Below are 16,195 nucleotides of genomic sequence, written 5' to 3'. Positions count from 1 at the left end.
GATTGTTTAATTTTATTCATGTGAACTTGGTTTAAGAACTCATAATGACGCATTTATGTATGTTCGATGCTAATGAACCTTAGGGAGTTAGAAAACCAAGAATTCAAATTGTACCTAGATGAGGTAGATAACTGCAATCTGACCTAGATCATTTAGAAAACTTGATCAACATTTAATGTTTAAATCAATTTGGTAAAAGATTGTATCTACAGATTATTACTTATGCAAGTTTAATTTCTGTATTCGCTTTTGTTTATGTAATGGCAAGCTTTGACTTGTTTGATTGGACCCTGTCGTATGGTTGATTCGGATACCTGTTTCTATCCTCGATCTCGAGTTGACTGTTATTTTGTTGTGGTGTCGTAATTTGTAATATCCTTTGTGTGGGTGTCGAATGATGATTCATGGTTGACCATAGTTGGTCAGGTCTCTGGTTAGAGTACCGTTAGTAAGTGTACCTCTTTTGAGTCATGTTTGACTAGATGGTTGTTCCCTCCTTTTGAACTCTATTTGCTTGATCATGTGTGTTCATTGGTTTATGAGGTTGCTTGGGTATAGTCTAGTGTCGTAAGGGAAAGTGGCTTTCGATTGGGGGCCGCGCCCAAAGTGGCTGTTGGGTAACCCTTCGAGAGTGAGTCTAATAAGTGATAACCTAATAGTAGATTAGAATGTTAATCTCTAAGTAAGATAATTGTGCCTCACACATGGTACGAGTGCTAACACGGACTCGACATGCTGTGAGAAGGCCTGAAATGGCAGACCATCATCCTTGTCTTCATGAAAGGATGTGTGGGTCCACATGAGGCTTGGATGGGCCGGAGGTTTGGACTAGGTTGCCAGGGTAACCCAGCGTATGGGGCCAGAACCTATGAAGACCTGTCATGGTAACCATACTAGGTTGTGTGATGACACTTGTCCCTATGTTCGCTAGTGTTTTTTTGTCTGGTCTTGATTGGGGCACTTTTGTGGAGTCGTCCTATTGCTTATGCCCTTGTGAGTATTTGGTTCATGTTATACCTTGGGTTGTGATGACTTAGTTTGCAAATGCTCCAGTGGACCTTTGTATTTGATTCGTTTATGTTTAGCTGGATCCTTTCCTTTTCAGGGATCATTTATGTATTTATTGACCGATGCGGTCATTTGTATATTGATTATGTTTCGCCTTGATGGCAGGATTGTAAATTATGAGAACCTCATGTATTCTTAACTTTATTAATTATCAGAGGGGTCTTGCAGTTGAGCAAACCCAGAGATGTAGCCCTTTAGGGGTGAACTCCGAGATCATCTTGGTGTTATGTGATGCTTTTATTTCTTATATTTCATGTTTAGTGTTAGCATGTATGAATGCCATTTTGATCGAATGCATAAGTGGTTTAGATGAGATTTATCGTAGATGCATGTATGCAATCGTCTTTTAAAATGCAGTAAATTGGATTGTGAAAGAATGTAACTTAGAGTAATGGAATATATTTAGTTGTTGTTAAGGAAATTAAGTATGCATGAAAAGATCTCATATGTTTATGATGAAATTCTAGTGTGTTAGAATATTAGATGCATGGTTTATATTTCAATGAAAAGTATGAATGATGGGTATGAATAAATCTTAATGGATGAACCTTATCTTGTGAATTATATTTCCATCTTTTGAAAGAAATTATCCTGATTAAGAATTATCTCGTTATTAAGATAATCAGCTTATTGGTTTAATTGTGTGAGTTAAGTGAATTGTGAAATTTAAGTAATCTCGTTGGGAAACTCCTTAGGCATTAGTTGATGTCTTCGGCTATGTAATCTGAATCTTTTATATCTTGTTATATCTCAATGTTGTGTTTATCTTTAAAAAAAAAAATTATTGCACTCCATTCTTAAGTTATAGCTTAATCCCTTCGGGGTTTCCTGGCGGGGCATTACACTTTTCCTCTATATCTCTCTCCTTTTTTCCATCTTCGTATTCATCTCTCTTCATATTCATTTCTCTCTCTCTCTCTCTCACATATAACATGAGCCAGTTGGTCATGGAACTTGATTATCTTCTTAATTGAAAATTTGTGTTTCAATGATAATTGGAACCTTGTAAGAGGATGCAAAGTGGATTTGAAACTATCACTTCTCCATTGAGACCTTTGTTGCACAAGAAACATTATTTTCTAAATTTGGCCTACCAATTGATCTCATGTACTACACAAAATTACACAAAAAAATTGACCAAATTTTGCCCTAATTGACCTTCCACACCTCTTCGGCATACCCATTGCACACTAAGGTGCAATTTCTAGTTTAATACTTTTTGAAAATCATAAATTTTTTAATCATTTTAATATATACAAAATAATTTAATAACTTTTAATCATAAATTTAAATATGTTTCATTAAGTTATTGAAAAAATGTTTATTTTCACTTTTATAATTATTAATAGTTATTTTATTAAAACCAATTATAATTAATATTACACAAATATAAAAATAATATAATATTACACTATTAATTTTATTATTACAATTATAATTATATAATTTAAAAAAAATTAAATTAGGATTATAATTTTAATAAAAATATATTTTTTCATTATAAAATGTGTATTATATTGTAATCATTATGCCAAAGCCATTCCCTATATGAATTGAACCACCTACTTATTGAAATCAATGGTTCAAAATTGAGGAGATAGTCTTGCATTCTTCTACTAAATTTTGAACCATTGATTTCAATAAGTGGGTGGTTCAATTCATATAGGAATCTCTCATTCTCCCTCTTTTTGGACCTCTATATCCTTATCTTGTTTCCTCTCTATATCTATCTCTCTATATCACTTCTTTCATCTATCTCTTTATCTCTATCTCCCTCTACCACTATCTCTCTCTCTCTCTATCTATATATCACTTCTTATCTCTATCTTTATCTTTCTATATCTTCATCTCTCTCCAACTATTTATTTTTCTCTTCCATATCTATATATTCCTCTCCCCTCTCTCCCCGTCTCTTTCATATCTCTCTCCTCTCCATTTTCCTCTCCCCATTCTCCATCTCCATCTTCAACTCCATCTTCTTCTCTATCTATATATCTGTCTCTTTACCCATCCCTCTCTCACTCTTACCCCTCTATATATACCTCTTTCTAGCCCTATCTCAAGCTCTCTCGTACGCTCACCCTATTGCAAACATAACATGAGCTTGCTTCTAATAAAACTTGATCTTCTCAATTCAAAGGTTTCATTTAAGTTATGATTGAGTCATTGTAAGTGGATGCATAGTTGGTTTTAAGCTATCACCTCTCAATTAAGTCCTTTGTTGCACAACCAACATCATGGCCACAAATTAACCTCATGAACTACACAAATATATCCAAAAAATAGACCAATTTTTTCCCAATTGACCTTTCACACCTCTTCAACATAACCATTGCACACCGAAGTGCAATTGGTAGTTTATATTATTTTATTAAAATAATCTGAGTTATAGTTAATATTACATAAATATAATTATTCTAATATAATTTTAAATTAATAATGATTCAAAATTATAATGATTAAAAATTAAAACAAATATTTTTAATACAATTTAACATTATAATAATTAAAAATTAGAACAAATATTTTTATTATAATACTATGATAAGTACTCACTACTATATGACACTTGTTATTACTATGTTGTTATTTTTTAATTTATTATTATTAATATTAGTACTATATTATTGATAATATTTTTATTTTTTTAAAGGGTAAGTGTTATCAAGTATGGGGATAGCGCCCTCTATTAAATTTTTGGAAAATTATAGCTAGTTACATCACCCACATATGATAAAAGGTGGGTGAATCGAATCATCCTAACTACCCTATAATCCGACATTACATCTGGTAACAACACAAAAAGATCGAACATAGACAAAGAACAGAACAGACAACACAATTATGTCGAACAAAGACAAAGATAGAGCAGCGACCAAGTGCAAGACAATTATTCCTCTCCCCGAAGAGCTTGGAGAATAAGACCAAAAAATTCACCAAGACTGATAACATTTGTAGTAAAGGCAACTGGGAAGCACCATTCCTCGGAGTTCGTAACACGCCTGAAGGGGTCTATGTTCCCATTCAAAACCGCGCACTTGAATATCTCCCAAGCGTTTTCCACGAAGGTCTTCATTCGCTCCCTTTCCTCAACCTTCTCCATTCTTCTTCACGTTGTGCTTCCCTTATCGCTATTCTTAGAATTTGACCCATCCTCCACCCCTTCCTCCTCGGAATTGTTTGCATCCTCACTAGAATTAGAGGGAAAATAGTACTCAGGCTGGAAATACGTTTTTAATAGGCTAACCTTTATATTTTCATCCAGACCAAGAATACCATTGGCAACAATATTCCCAACTGACGGCTTCATAAAATCACACCGCAACTTGACAGACCGCTCCCTTGAGTCAATGATGTCAACTAAGGGAAGAACAACTGCTTCATAAATGAGGGCATCACACCAATGCATGTCAAAATTCAGAGTAATCCCCATCAGCCCCTGAATTGCCTCATACACATACTCCTCTGTTATAAATAGATTTTGAATTTGAGCACCCACATGCATTTCACAGTTGACACAACTAATCTCCCCAAAGTGTGCCATTATCCAAGCTCCTTAATACAGGTGGCATCATATTGTGAAGCATTAATCTTTATAGAGCCAGATGCCTCTGGAAGTTTCCTTTCCAAAATCCCCAAAAAGAAGTGTTTTGATATTGTTGCCTGATTTTCTCAGAAGTCATAATGCGACTATGCCACCACTACTGCGTAGAAATCATACTAAAATCTACTTTGGGATATAGAAGGTAGTGAAGTCCTGCCACTGTACGATGGGACTGAACCAGAGTCTTATCTAGTGCCACCTCTATCCAGGCCTAGGTATTCATCCATCGAACGTACTTGTCGCAGCCGATACCATCACATGAAGCATCCAATTTGATGTGATTAACTATGTCATTACTTGCATAGTGTTGATAAAAGGTAATCTTGTTATTATTACATACCACACCCAAGTTTGCAAGGTAATTGACCATACAGTTCCCTTCCCGGTACACATGCTTAATCTCAAAAGTGCCAATCAAATTCAACAAATGGTTTATTCGAGGGAGCCATTTGCTTAACTTCCAACATTGGAAATTTGATTTGATAATGCCATTTATAATTATTTGGGAATCTCCCTCAATGAGCACCTTGGAGATACCATTTTGTATGCAAAGATTTAATCCAGCCTCTAATGCTCTGATTTCAGCCTCGTTGTTAGTAGCCTTGCCCAGTCCACCATATACACTGTGTACTATCTTACTGGTATTATTCCTAATTATGGCTCCAAATCCAGCATCTCCCGGGTTACCCTTGCTAGCTCCATCAAAATTTAATTTCACCCAATCCTTCGGTGGGGCCATCCATTTGATATCCTACCTATTCACTTTGTTATTGGTGTCTATGATTAAAGGGTGTTTGAAGAGCTAGATCTTTTCCATTCTACGGTCCCAATCATTATAGGATCTAATTCTCTTTGTGACAAATTTCCCATTTGTCATTTCCTCAACAACACTTTTGATGTTCTCAATGATTTTATTAACCGGGAGTGTGGTTTCTTTGAAGATCCTCCCATTTCTTTCTTTCCAAATGTGCCAAACAATGAATGAAGGCACCACCAGCCACAGGTCGCTCCACCTTGAATTATAGATCCTTGGCCAAGAAATGAGGAAGTCCTTGAGTAACTCACATCTGGCGATTTTAAGATTGGTATTTTCAAAGAACCAATTCCAGCAGGCCTCCACCATGGGGCAATTGAAGAGTAAATGATTGGCAAATTCTTCATCTGCCCTGCACATACACATGTTAGGTCTAGAGATACCAATTGACTTTAATCTATCCCTAGTGAGGATCCTATTATGGAGGGCCAACCAAAGAAATGCCCCCACTTTAGGGAGAAGCTTATTACTCCAACATAGCTTATGTGGCCAGTCTGTGCACATACCCCTTTGTCTTTGTACCTCATAACCCAATTTGACATAATATTCTCCTGATTTGGCAACACTCCATAATATACTAGCCTCATCATGAGACAACAAGATACATCTACTTTTTAGTACATCTTTCAGAGATTCACATAGAAACGGATTGCTAAAGGATATCTGTTTCCATACCCGCTTCCCATCCAATTCCATATTCTGCTCAAAATAGTCCTCAAAAAACACACCATACGTAGACTCGACAAGCTCAATCCAATCTTGATTAAAACTATCAGATAGTGCAGGTGCACCATCCCATGAGTCCGTCCAAAATTTTGCAGATTTTCCATTACCAGTGTGCCATGAAATGTGGTCATTTATAATGAATCTGCAATCCCAAAGAAATTTCCATGAGGCAGATCCCCGCTCTGTATTTGCCACTGTGAGAATTCAGCAAGGGTTCTTAGAATCCAAATATTTCTTCCTGAATATTTTGCACCATAGTTTCTGTGGTTTTGTGTACATCTTCCAAGATAACTTGGCACCCACCGCAATATTTTGTAGTGCCATTTTCCTAAGTCCAGCACCGCCATCCTCTTTCAGTAAACACATGGTATCCTAGTTAATGAGTGGTATCTTTTTTTTGTCTTTTGCACCCTCCCAAACAAATTTTCTGAGCAGGTTGTCAATTTTCTTACCAGTAGCATAGGGTATCTTGAAGCACGACATACAGTAAATGGGAATGGATGATAGGATAGACTTGACCATTGTCAGTTTGCTAGCTTGTGTTAGCCATCCATTCTTTCAAAGCGTTGTTTTGGTCGAACAAGATTTCAAAACATCTTCCCAAATCTGAGACTGCCTACATCCTTTCTCAATTCTAACCCCCAAATATTTGATTGGAAATTGAGAAACTTTTATTCCCAATAGGTTCGAGATCCTTTGTTGATCCTGCATTTTAGTGTTGAAGAAGAATAGTTGCGACTTGCTTTTATTCATCACCTACCCGGATTATTCAGAGTATACATTCAATGTGCTCATAATGTTCTTGGCTTCAACCAACAAGGCTTACCCAAAGATTATTGTTTTTTACAACAAATTGGGAATGATTAATAGTATCCAATTGGTTATGCACTTTCATCCCTTTCCATTTGTTGTCTGCATGTCTTTTTTTATTAATTTCCCAAGAACTTCAACCATAATCACAAAACGGTAGGAGATAACGGGTCTCCTTGATGCAGGCCATTCGTGGCTCCGAATAAGCCACACACATTTCCATTGACAATCATCGAGAAATTAACAGTGGATATACACAATTTGATACATTCGATCCATTTGATAGGAAATCCAAATCCTTTTAGAACACATATTAAAAAGTCCCATACAACTCGATCATATGCTTTGGCAACATCTAGTTTAATGACCATACCTTTCTGTTTCTCTTTGTATATTGAGTGGACGACTTCTGAGACCAAAATGATGCTATCGGCTATCTCCCATCCAGGGGTGAAGCCATTTTTGTTTTCTGAGATGAGTTTCGGTAATATTTTCTTAAGTCTTTCCGCCATTCTTTGGAGATAATTTTGTAAATTGTATTGCATAGTGAAATGGGGCGATAATCCATCATTGATTCACAGTCCTGCTTCTTGGGAATCATTGTTATCAGGGTATGATTGATTTCTCTGACAAATTTCTTTTTTTTCTTGAATTCTTCCACCATCAACTAAATGTCCTGTCCCATGAAATCCCAACATTTTTGAAAGCATTCGACAGTTATACCATCTGGTCTAGGTGCCTTATGTGGGTGGAGGGAAAAAGTTGCATTTTTAATTTCTTCCAAGGTATACGGAGCTTGTAGCATCACACAATCTTCATCTGTTATGAGTGTTTCAATAACCTCATAAATTAAGGAATATGTTGAATTGGTATCATTGTTTTTGCTCCCCAAAATATCAGTGAAATAATCAATGGCAGATTGTTCAATATATTTCTATAAAGTACACACATTGCCATTGCCATTCTTGATGGATCCAATTTTATTGTTTAATCTTTTGGCCTTGGATGAGGCATGAAATTGTTTTGTGTTCAGGTCCCCATCAACAATCCATAGTTCCCTAGATTTTTTTTCCAATACAGCTCCTCCCTTTTAAGGATTTCCGAGTACTGATCTTTTAAGAGCTTTTTAGCTTCAAACTTTTTATTTGTCATGCCCATTGCCATCACATGATTACTAATGTTCTCCAATTCTTCTTCTTCAATCTTGGTTTTCTCCGCAAAGATGTTTTTAAAGGATAATTTATTCCATGTTTTGAGCTTATTTTTTAGAAAATGCATGCGTTTAGTGAATCTGAAGCTTGGGGATCCAGAGAAGATATTACCTTCGAGCCACCATTCCCTCAGATTCTTCAACAGTTTTGGATTATGCCACCATATGTTAAGAGTTTTGAAATAATTTTTCTTACAAGGATTATCGTGAGTAATTGAAAGTGAAATAGGAAAGTGATCCGACCCTATTTGAGGTATAATGTTAGATTCCAATGAGAAGTTGCCTTTCATCCACCATTCACCAACCAAGAACCTGTCAAGTCTTTCAGAAATCTTGGCAAAATTAAGTCTTCTATTTGTCCAAGTGAATCTCCCATTTTTGGGAATGATATCAATTAGTTTGCAGTTGAATATAAAATCCCCAAAAATTATCCATTACCTTGGTAGGTTTTTTTAGGCCACCCGCCTTATCATCAATATCCAGGATGGCATTGAAATCACCAGCAATTATCACCTTATTAGATGCTAACAAATTAACCTGAATGGAAATCTCATTCCAATCTTTCAACTTCTCCTCAGTTTTAGTTGGTCCATACACATTAAATAGGGGAAATTGAAGATCTGACCTCTTACATTGAATGATATAGACCATCCAATGATTGCATGAAGCAATTGGAATAACATCGATGAGAGATGGATTCCACATCAAACCCAGACCACCAGCTGATCCCCTAGCATCTTGGAAGATTCCTTCCCAACTGTAGCAATATTCTACAAATTCCACTGCTTTCTCACCATTGAGCTTTGTCTCTTGCATAATTATTATTTTCAAATCAAGCTTGGTCAAGGATCTTTTGACCAAGCGTTTTTTGTTAGGGATGGATAAGCCCCTGACATTCCACGAGGAGATCTTCATTTTTCTCCAAGGGAGGGGTTCTCTCCCTTTGATACTTTCAAGTAATTCAAGACACTGACAATTCCTTTTTCATTGGCTCTTTGTTCTCTGACCAACCTGTTGCTTTTCCTGCCCCTCATTCCTTTGGAACGACCAAGGAGGATGTTGGTGGATTGGCTTATGCTTTTGGGGTCCAGGGTATCCATATCCTCCATTTCCTCAAATGGTTCAGAGGTCTCTGAGCAGGAATCTACCAAACCATCCACAATACCATGATCATTCTGTTCCAAATCCTTTGGAGGATTCTCCTGAATTAAACTATCCAAATTGCACCGGATTGAGGATTGTCGTCGGATTCTGCAAAAGTGAATTATCATTCATATGTTTATTTTGGTATTGGCTTTGTCTTTAGGTGCTTCCAGCATTAGGACGCCCTCATGTGAATGATCCATCTTTTTCCTCCATTCTTGTTTGGGTTTCCTCAACGGTCTGTTAAATGCTCTTCTCACAAACATTTTGCATCTATCAGATAGGTGAAATTTACTGCCGCATTTGTGACATGCCCTAATTTCTTTCTCTACCTCGACCCACTTATTCCATTATTCATCTGATGCTAGGATCATGATAGAATGTGCAATGGTCTTAATTGCCATAATTTTTAACCTCATGTATGTATACAGATCACTTTCAATAATTTCTTCATCAATTTCCAAAAGTGTACCTAGGATTCGACCAATTTTCTCCAGACTTGAGTCGCTCCAATATTCAATTGGGAGATTAAATAATCGGACCCAGACCGGTTCTTCATAAACCGCTAAAGGAGTGGGATCAAAGTTAGGGGTCCAGGGTTGGATGTATAGTGGATGATTGCCCAAGTACCAGTTTTCCTTTTCCAGGATATGATTCCTTTCAGATTCTTCTGTGAAGACAACAACGAAGAAGCCTTTTGGAAGAAACTTGACTACAATGTGTTTTCCCCATTTGTTATCAACCCAATCATGAATGGATTTCCTCAACATCTTTGGTCCAATAAATTTGACGATGACCACTTGTTTCTCAAAAAAAACTCTTTCATCCACTACTTCCTCTGTTAGGTTAATTTCGATCTTGGATCCTGATTTATTTGTGTCTATTTCCTCGTAGCATCTACTTTCAAGGGTTCGATTAATGTTGTTTCCCTCCTTAGGAACCTTCTGCACTCTTGTATGCTCATCCCAATCGACCTCCAAGATCCTCCATTTGACGAGATTTACCAACAATTGCTCATGCCCATGCAACTCCTCAGTGTGCTTGCCTTTTTTATCTTTGTGGTTCGACTGCACATTTCTGCTTTGCACATTTTTGCTCTCCATTTTTTCCGCAATTATGCATAAGTTTGGTGTTACATGTGTAAGAAAAATAATTGAAACTTATTGATAATATTATTTTATTATCAAATATTTATATATTAAAATCGCAAGAGGATAACTAAAATAATACTAATAATTTATATTATATTTTGATATAAATCTTTAAAAGACTCTATACAAAATCTAAATAATTTGAAAAATAAATTAAACATACTAAATATTATTTTAATGTACTTAAATTTACCTTAAAAAAATCATTGAGATAGTAGATCCTAAAATCCAATAGAAAAAGAAAAAAATGAGTGAGCCGACGACAAGTACTAATAATGCCTCCATCTCCAATTTAATAAAATAAATTAAAGTTAATTTGAATAATACACTTAATTTGGTTAACTAGTTATTTCACTTAAAGAAAAAATAACAAAATAATAGATCCAAAGTAGATTTATTTCTTATACACTTGAAAACATAAAAAAAAGACAAAAACTTTTGCACTCAAACAAATTGATCACTCAATTAAACATTAAAAACAATCTTACATCAGATAAAATCTAACAAAGAATAATAAAATTAAATCACAAATAATTTTAATGGAAATAGTTACATTACAAAGATATTGACATCTATGTCATTGGGACAAATATATTATCTAAACTAAAAGTCCACAAAGCATGAATCAATCATACCTTCAAAATTTTAAACTTTAATGAAATAATAAAACAACAAAATATTTTAAACTTAACATAAATAATAAATAAATCTTATTGATGTTATTTTTGTCACTAAAATCTAAACCTCATTGAATGGACCCACTATATGAAATATGTAAATTGTGTCAAATGAAAAGCCTTACCCTTGAATAAACACAAAGTTTTTTTAGATCCGCAACAAAGAGTTCAAGAGACGTTTTAATCCATCAACCTGAACTCGCACAGTTGTATCATTTGAGAAATCCCCATTTGCCACCTTACCGCTTGGGTTTTATTAACCCTTAAAGCTATGATCGATTAAAAATATTGTTGCCAGGTCTGTGGAGATTCACATTTCAAAATTTCCTTTGTGACTTTCAGTCAACATTAATAGAAGTTTCATCAACCTGAATTCGAACAGGTCGGCTAGTTTAGAAACCCCCATTTGAAGCTATGATCACATAAAAACGACATTGCCAAGCTTGTGGTTCTCCACAATTCGAAACTTAATTTGTTTCAGTTATCAGTCATGGAAGATGAGGTTGCGGCAATGGACACACATTCCTTCGAAACTGGCGATGGGAATGGTGGCGATGTTATATTACGGTTAATTTGCTCTGACGGTGTTGAATATGAGGGTAATCCTCTGCATCTACATTCTCATGTTTTGAACAAATCTAAGTTTTTTCAGGCGAGGCTCTCCGAGCGGTGGTCTTTACATAGTTCGTCTCCTGAAATCAAGTTAGCTGTCCTTCCCAATAGGGTTGCTGAGAATTACATAAAGTGTATTCGCCTCATGTATTCATCTTACAAGGGAACATGCCTTTACTTCTCTGGCGTAGATGAAGCCCTAGATATTTTTCCCGTTGCTTCTGAATTACTTTTTGAAGAAGGCATTCAGGCATGCATGCATTATTTGGAAGCAGTTCCATGGACTCCCAAACAATCACACAAAATCAATTCTCTGCTATCATCTTCTCAGGTAAGTGTTTCTTCGGATTTATCTGCGAGATTTGGAATCCCCAACTCTTTGTTTAATAAAGAGTTAGAGCTCTTAAGAAAGAAATTGCCAGAAATGTTCTCTATCATGTGGGGAAATAAATCCCATAAGATACCTCAGAGCAGTATGCGGCTAACGATCGTGCAGTACCTGATTGAAAATTTTCAAGACAATAAATATCCCGCTATGCAAGAGGTATGTAGAGATACAATTATAAATGAATTTAATCTCAAAGTTGAGAGTGTTAAGAATAGTCGTGAGTCTACTCAGAGAAGGGAATCGGATTGTGAGAATCTAATTTGGCTATTAGATGTTATTAAAATTTGCAATAGTGGAATCTTTGAAACCACATTTAAAATTTTGGTTGAACATTCACAACTTCCTGACATATTACTTAACGAAAGATACCAAAGTTCATTCTCAAATTTTCTGCTACAAATTTTAGTGGACAGGTACATGAAGGGTTTGGCGAACGGGGATATAATTATTCCTAGGTCTTTCCGAATTTCTTTTCTGAGAATGTGGGTGCCAGTTATGGCATATCATATTTGTAACATGTCTAGTTTTTACTCTCCATTCTGTGGTGCGTTTCTGACATACTCTGAAAGCTTTGTTGGGGGTGTTACTAAAATGGTAGGAACCCTTCCTCTTGATGACCAGAAAGCACTATTTATGTCTTGGAAAAGCTCTATGGAGAGATTTGGAAACCAGGAGAAGCAAGTTTTTCAGTGGTGGATTGATGCAATATGGTTAGCAGTGACAAATGTAAATAAAGTAGTCTCAGGACTGAGTGATGGCGAATGAAGAATTAAATGTGGACTCTAAATTTTGGTATTTTGTTTCTAGCTAGATTCTTACAGGGCTGATTAATGGAATACGTTACCACTGGAGGACTTGCGAATAGAAATTTGATAAAAGATACTTGGAGAAGCATATTATCCATGCAAAATCTTTAAGGAATTTTGGGACTCGGTTGTCATATTCTCGTGTAGACAGCAGGCAATGATTAGAAACATTAAACAATACATGTACATAAATATATATATTTTCAATACATAAATTATTTTTACCGCTTAAAATACTTTTTATTTTAACTAATGGGAGTAATGAAAGGACGCATCCATTCCCAAGCCACCTCTGGAATAGACGCCATGTTTCAAGGGGAATCACGTGGTTTCAAAGAGGTATAAACCCGCACCCCAAGGAAACATGGGAGAGGAGGCGACAAGGAGAGAAGGGCAAGGAGAAGCATCCAGCAGGTAACTTCATTACTCAGTAATAATATTTATTTCAGTTTTCATAATTTATGATGCCTAGACAACCATGAGGACTGCCCTGGGAACGCATAAGTCAGCAGAGGAGGTGAAAGGGCTAGGTGCTGGTTCTTCCCAGCGATGAAGGACCAGCGCCTAGTAAGCATCCCTCCCCATCGCCAACAGGTTGGTATGTCCCCAAGCCAATCCGCTTAAATGTCGAAATGATGAAGTATGTCTTTGTGCAAGTTGTATTAAATCTGCTTTCATTCCTCATATAACTGTAATGAATATAATTTAACTAGTGGCCTAGATTAATTGCTAATTGGTTCCATGCCTAAAAATGTCTTGCCAAATGAACTAAGCACATTTGTAATGTACAAAAGGGTAAAATGAACTTAATCTTCACGCCAGATAGGTAACCTGCAATATCAGGTTTAGTATGCTGCATTAAAATACACTTTAGTGACAGATAGAAGAATAAAAATAATTCATTCATTCTCAGACACAACTAATAAGTAAAGAAAATGAATACTAATTAATGATAGTCATGTTTCTGCAACTAGGCACAAATATAATGAATTAATCCCTACAAATTTATATATAATGGATAAATGTTAACCAAGTAATATAGTCATGAATCTATGTTTTCTGTATGCATTTGTTATCTTCCTGATATCCTCTGTTTGTTAGTACATTCAAGATAATGAGTGCAAGCCAGGGGTATGCTGGGCCCATCTCCAGGTGGCCCTATTAGCCCTAAGAGACGGGATGGGTTTGGATGGGTAGTCCAACCAACCTGGAAAATCCTCAAAATCTAGAATGGGTTGTGTATGTATTTTGTGCTGCAATAATTATGTCACTGATCTAATATTATTGCTGACATATAAAATAAAATATCTAAAAGTTGCAAGGAACCGTAATTTCCTTTTGTGGCTCTAAATCCAATCTTCGGTGGATAGATCAGGCCCTAATTATCAGGAAGGCGAGCTAGGTACAGCAAAGGTTCATTACATCGGTATTACTGGTATGACTCTTTTTGACAGCATTATTAATATGATGGTTTACTTGAACTAAGAGGCATAGGCTGTATCTTCTCACATTTCCATTATAATATTACAATTTGTAAAAGTTGATTGGTGATTTTATGCCTGGCCAAGTTATCTGGTAGTTGGATGCTACCAATAACAAAAGTTTGAAAACAATTAAATAGTCTTTCTCCTGCATTGGTCGAATTTTATGTCCCAGTTAACATTTGTTTTCCATTACTGATTTATTGCATTCGTAATATAGGTTCACATACAGTATATGTTCCCTGAAGTTCATTAAATTTAAAAATTGAATTGCAGTATCCTACTGCTCTAGGGTTTGCATAATGATTCTGATTTTTCGATTTAAAATGTAACCCCTTTGCAAGCCTGTTGCCTAGGAGAGAAACTATCAGATTCAAACTCAAAGGATCGAGTAGGTTTTCAAATTATAATGAATGACTTCCAAAGATAATGATTACCACATATTTGTTTTCTTGAAAGATAGATTGCAACCGTAAGTTGGCTCTTATTAATTCTTATATCAGCACACAGTCAGTACATAGTTCCTTCGGTACTTGGAGTGTGTAAAGTTTCATATAACTGAACCAAACTCATTTTTTATTCTCAGTCCATCTACTTTGGATAAGATTGTGTGATTTTTGAACTGGAGGTGTTTATGATGCTTCTTGCTTTCGTCAAATTGATTTGTGCTTCTAATATAATTCTATTATAAGAGTTGTGGCTGCTGAAACTATAAAAGTCTTTAGAAAATGATATCATCCTTATCTCATAGATGCTAGAAAATCCAGTTAGGTTGGTTACATAAGGATCTAAGTAATCAATCTGTGGGTTCTCTTCCAAAGTTACAATGAAATTTGTTGCAAACGAAATTATTTAGTGTAGAGAATAAGGGCAATGCTTATGTATTTTAAGATAGTGGACAATAAACCACCTCTTCACATATTTGATTACAAAGACCAAAAAATTTGATGGTACACTCACTTTTAATCACTTCTTTGAGTTTACAAAAATTCTGTGAATCTGCTGCATAGATTCTAGAATGCCCTAGTTGGGAATGTTTTCCTATTGCATATCCTGATGGTATTATTTATTATTAGTTACCGCCAATGGGCAAACTTACTTTTCTTCATAAGTGTGACCAGTTTTAAGTTTAATCTCATTATCCATTATGTGCAACTATTTTAGCTCATTTGTTTTAAGTTAAATAATTTATGGCCATCATCCAGGACTTTTATTTCCTAGCTTGCCTTTTGTTCGGTAGATTACACATGTTCATATTTTTGTGGGAATCAACAATTCTCTAATATTATCATAGTTAAATTTTAATCATTTGAGGTTCCCTACCAAAAAAAAATACAAGTAGAAATAATCATTTGAGGTTCCCTAATAAGCATTGATTCTTTTCTGATCAATCATGTCTAAAGGGAAATAAAAGTGTTTATACTTAATTACAGAGGAATATTGCAAAATAGAAATAGATCCAACTATGAAACAAAATGACAAATAAAGCAAAAAATGTATTTATATATGGAAATATTATATTTACATGTGAAATCATTTTGGGGAAATACAACACTTTGATATATTATCTAACAAAAAGATTAGAATACACAAAAGAATTTACTTATGCTAAGAGAGATCTTTGCACTTATAAATCTGGCAGCAGACACTTTCAAAGAACCAATTGTCATTGCAATGTGCACTCCCAAGGAACCAATTCTGAATG

General features: G+C 35.4%; 1 protein-coding gene across 2 annotated transcripts; it reads left to right on the top strand.

Moving 5' to 3' along the window:
* The first annotated feature begins 11,351 nt into the window (after nucleotides 1–11,351).
* LOC131027570 (BTB/POZ domain-containing protein At1g63850) lies at nucleotides 11,352–13,223 on the top strand. 2 transcript variants are annotated; one of them, XM_057957656.2, is made up of 2 exons: nucleotides 11,352–12,359; nucleotides 12,610–12,722. In XM_057957656.2, exons 1-2 carry the CDS (start codon nucleotides 11,694–11,696, stop codon nucleotides 12,622–12,624), a joined length of 681 nt encoding a protein of 226 aa, XP_057813639.1. In that variant the 5' UTR covers nucleotides 11,352–11,693; the 3' UTR covers nucleotides 12,625–12,722. The 2 variants fall into 2 exon arrangements, with proteins under 2 accessions (XP_057813639.1, XP_057813638.1); XM_057957655.2 differs by having other exon boundaries at nucleotides 11,352–13,223.
* Nucleotides 13,224–16,195: the final 2,972 nt, after the last annotated feature.

The sequence above is a fragment of the Cryptomeria japonica genome, chromosome 10 (genome assembly GCF_030272615.1).
Source record: "Cryptomeria japonica chromosome 10, Sugi_1.0, whole genome shotgun sequence".
In the NCBI taxonomy this organism is placed as follows: Eukaryota; Viridiplantae; Streptophyta; class Pinopsida; order Cupressales; family Cupressaceae; genus Cryptomeria; species Cryptomeria japonica.
Note: the sequence above shows the minus strand (reverse complement) of the source record. Positions and strands in the feature narration are given on the sequence as shown.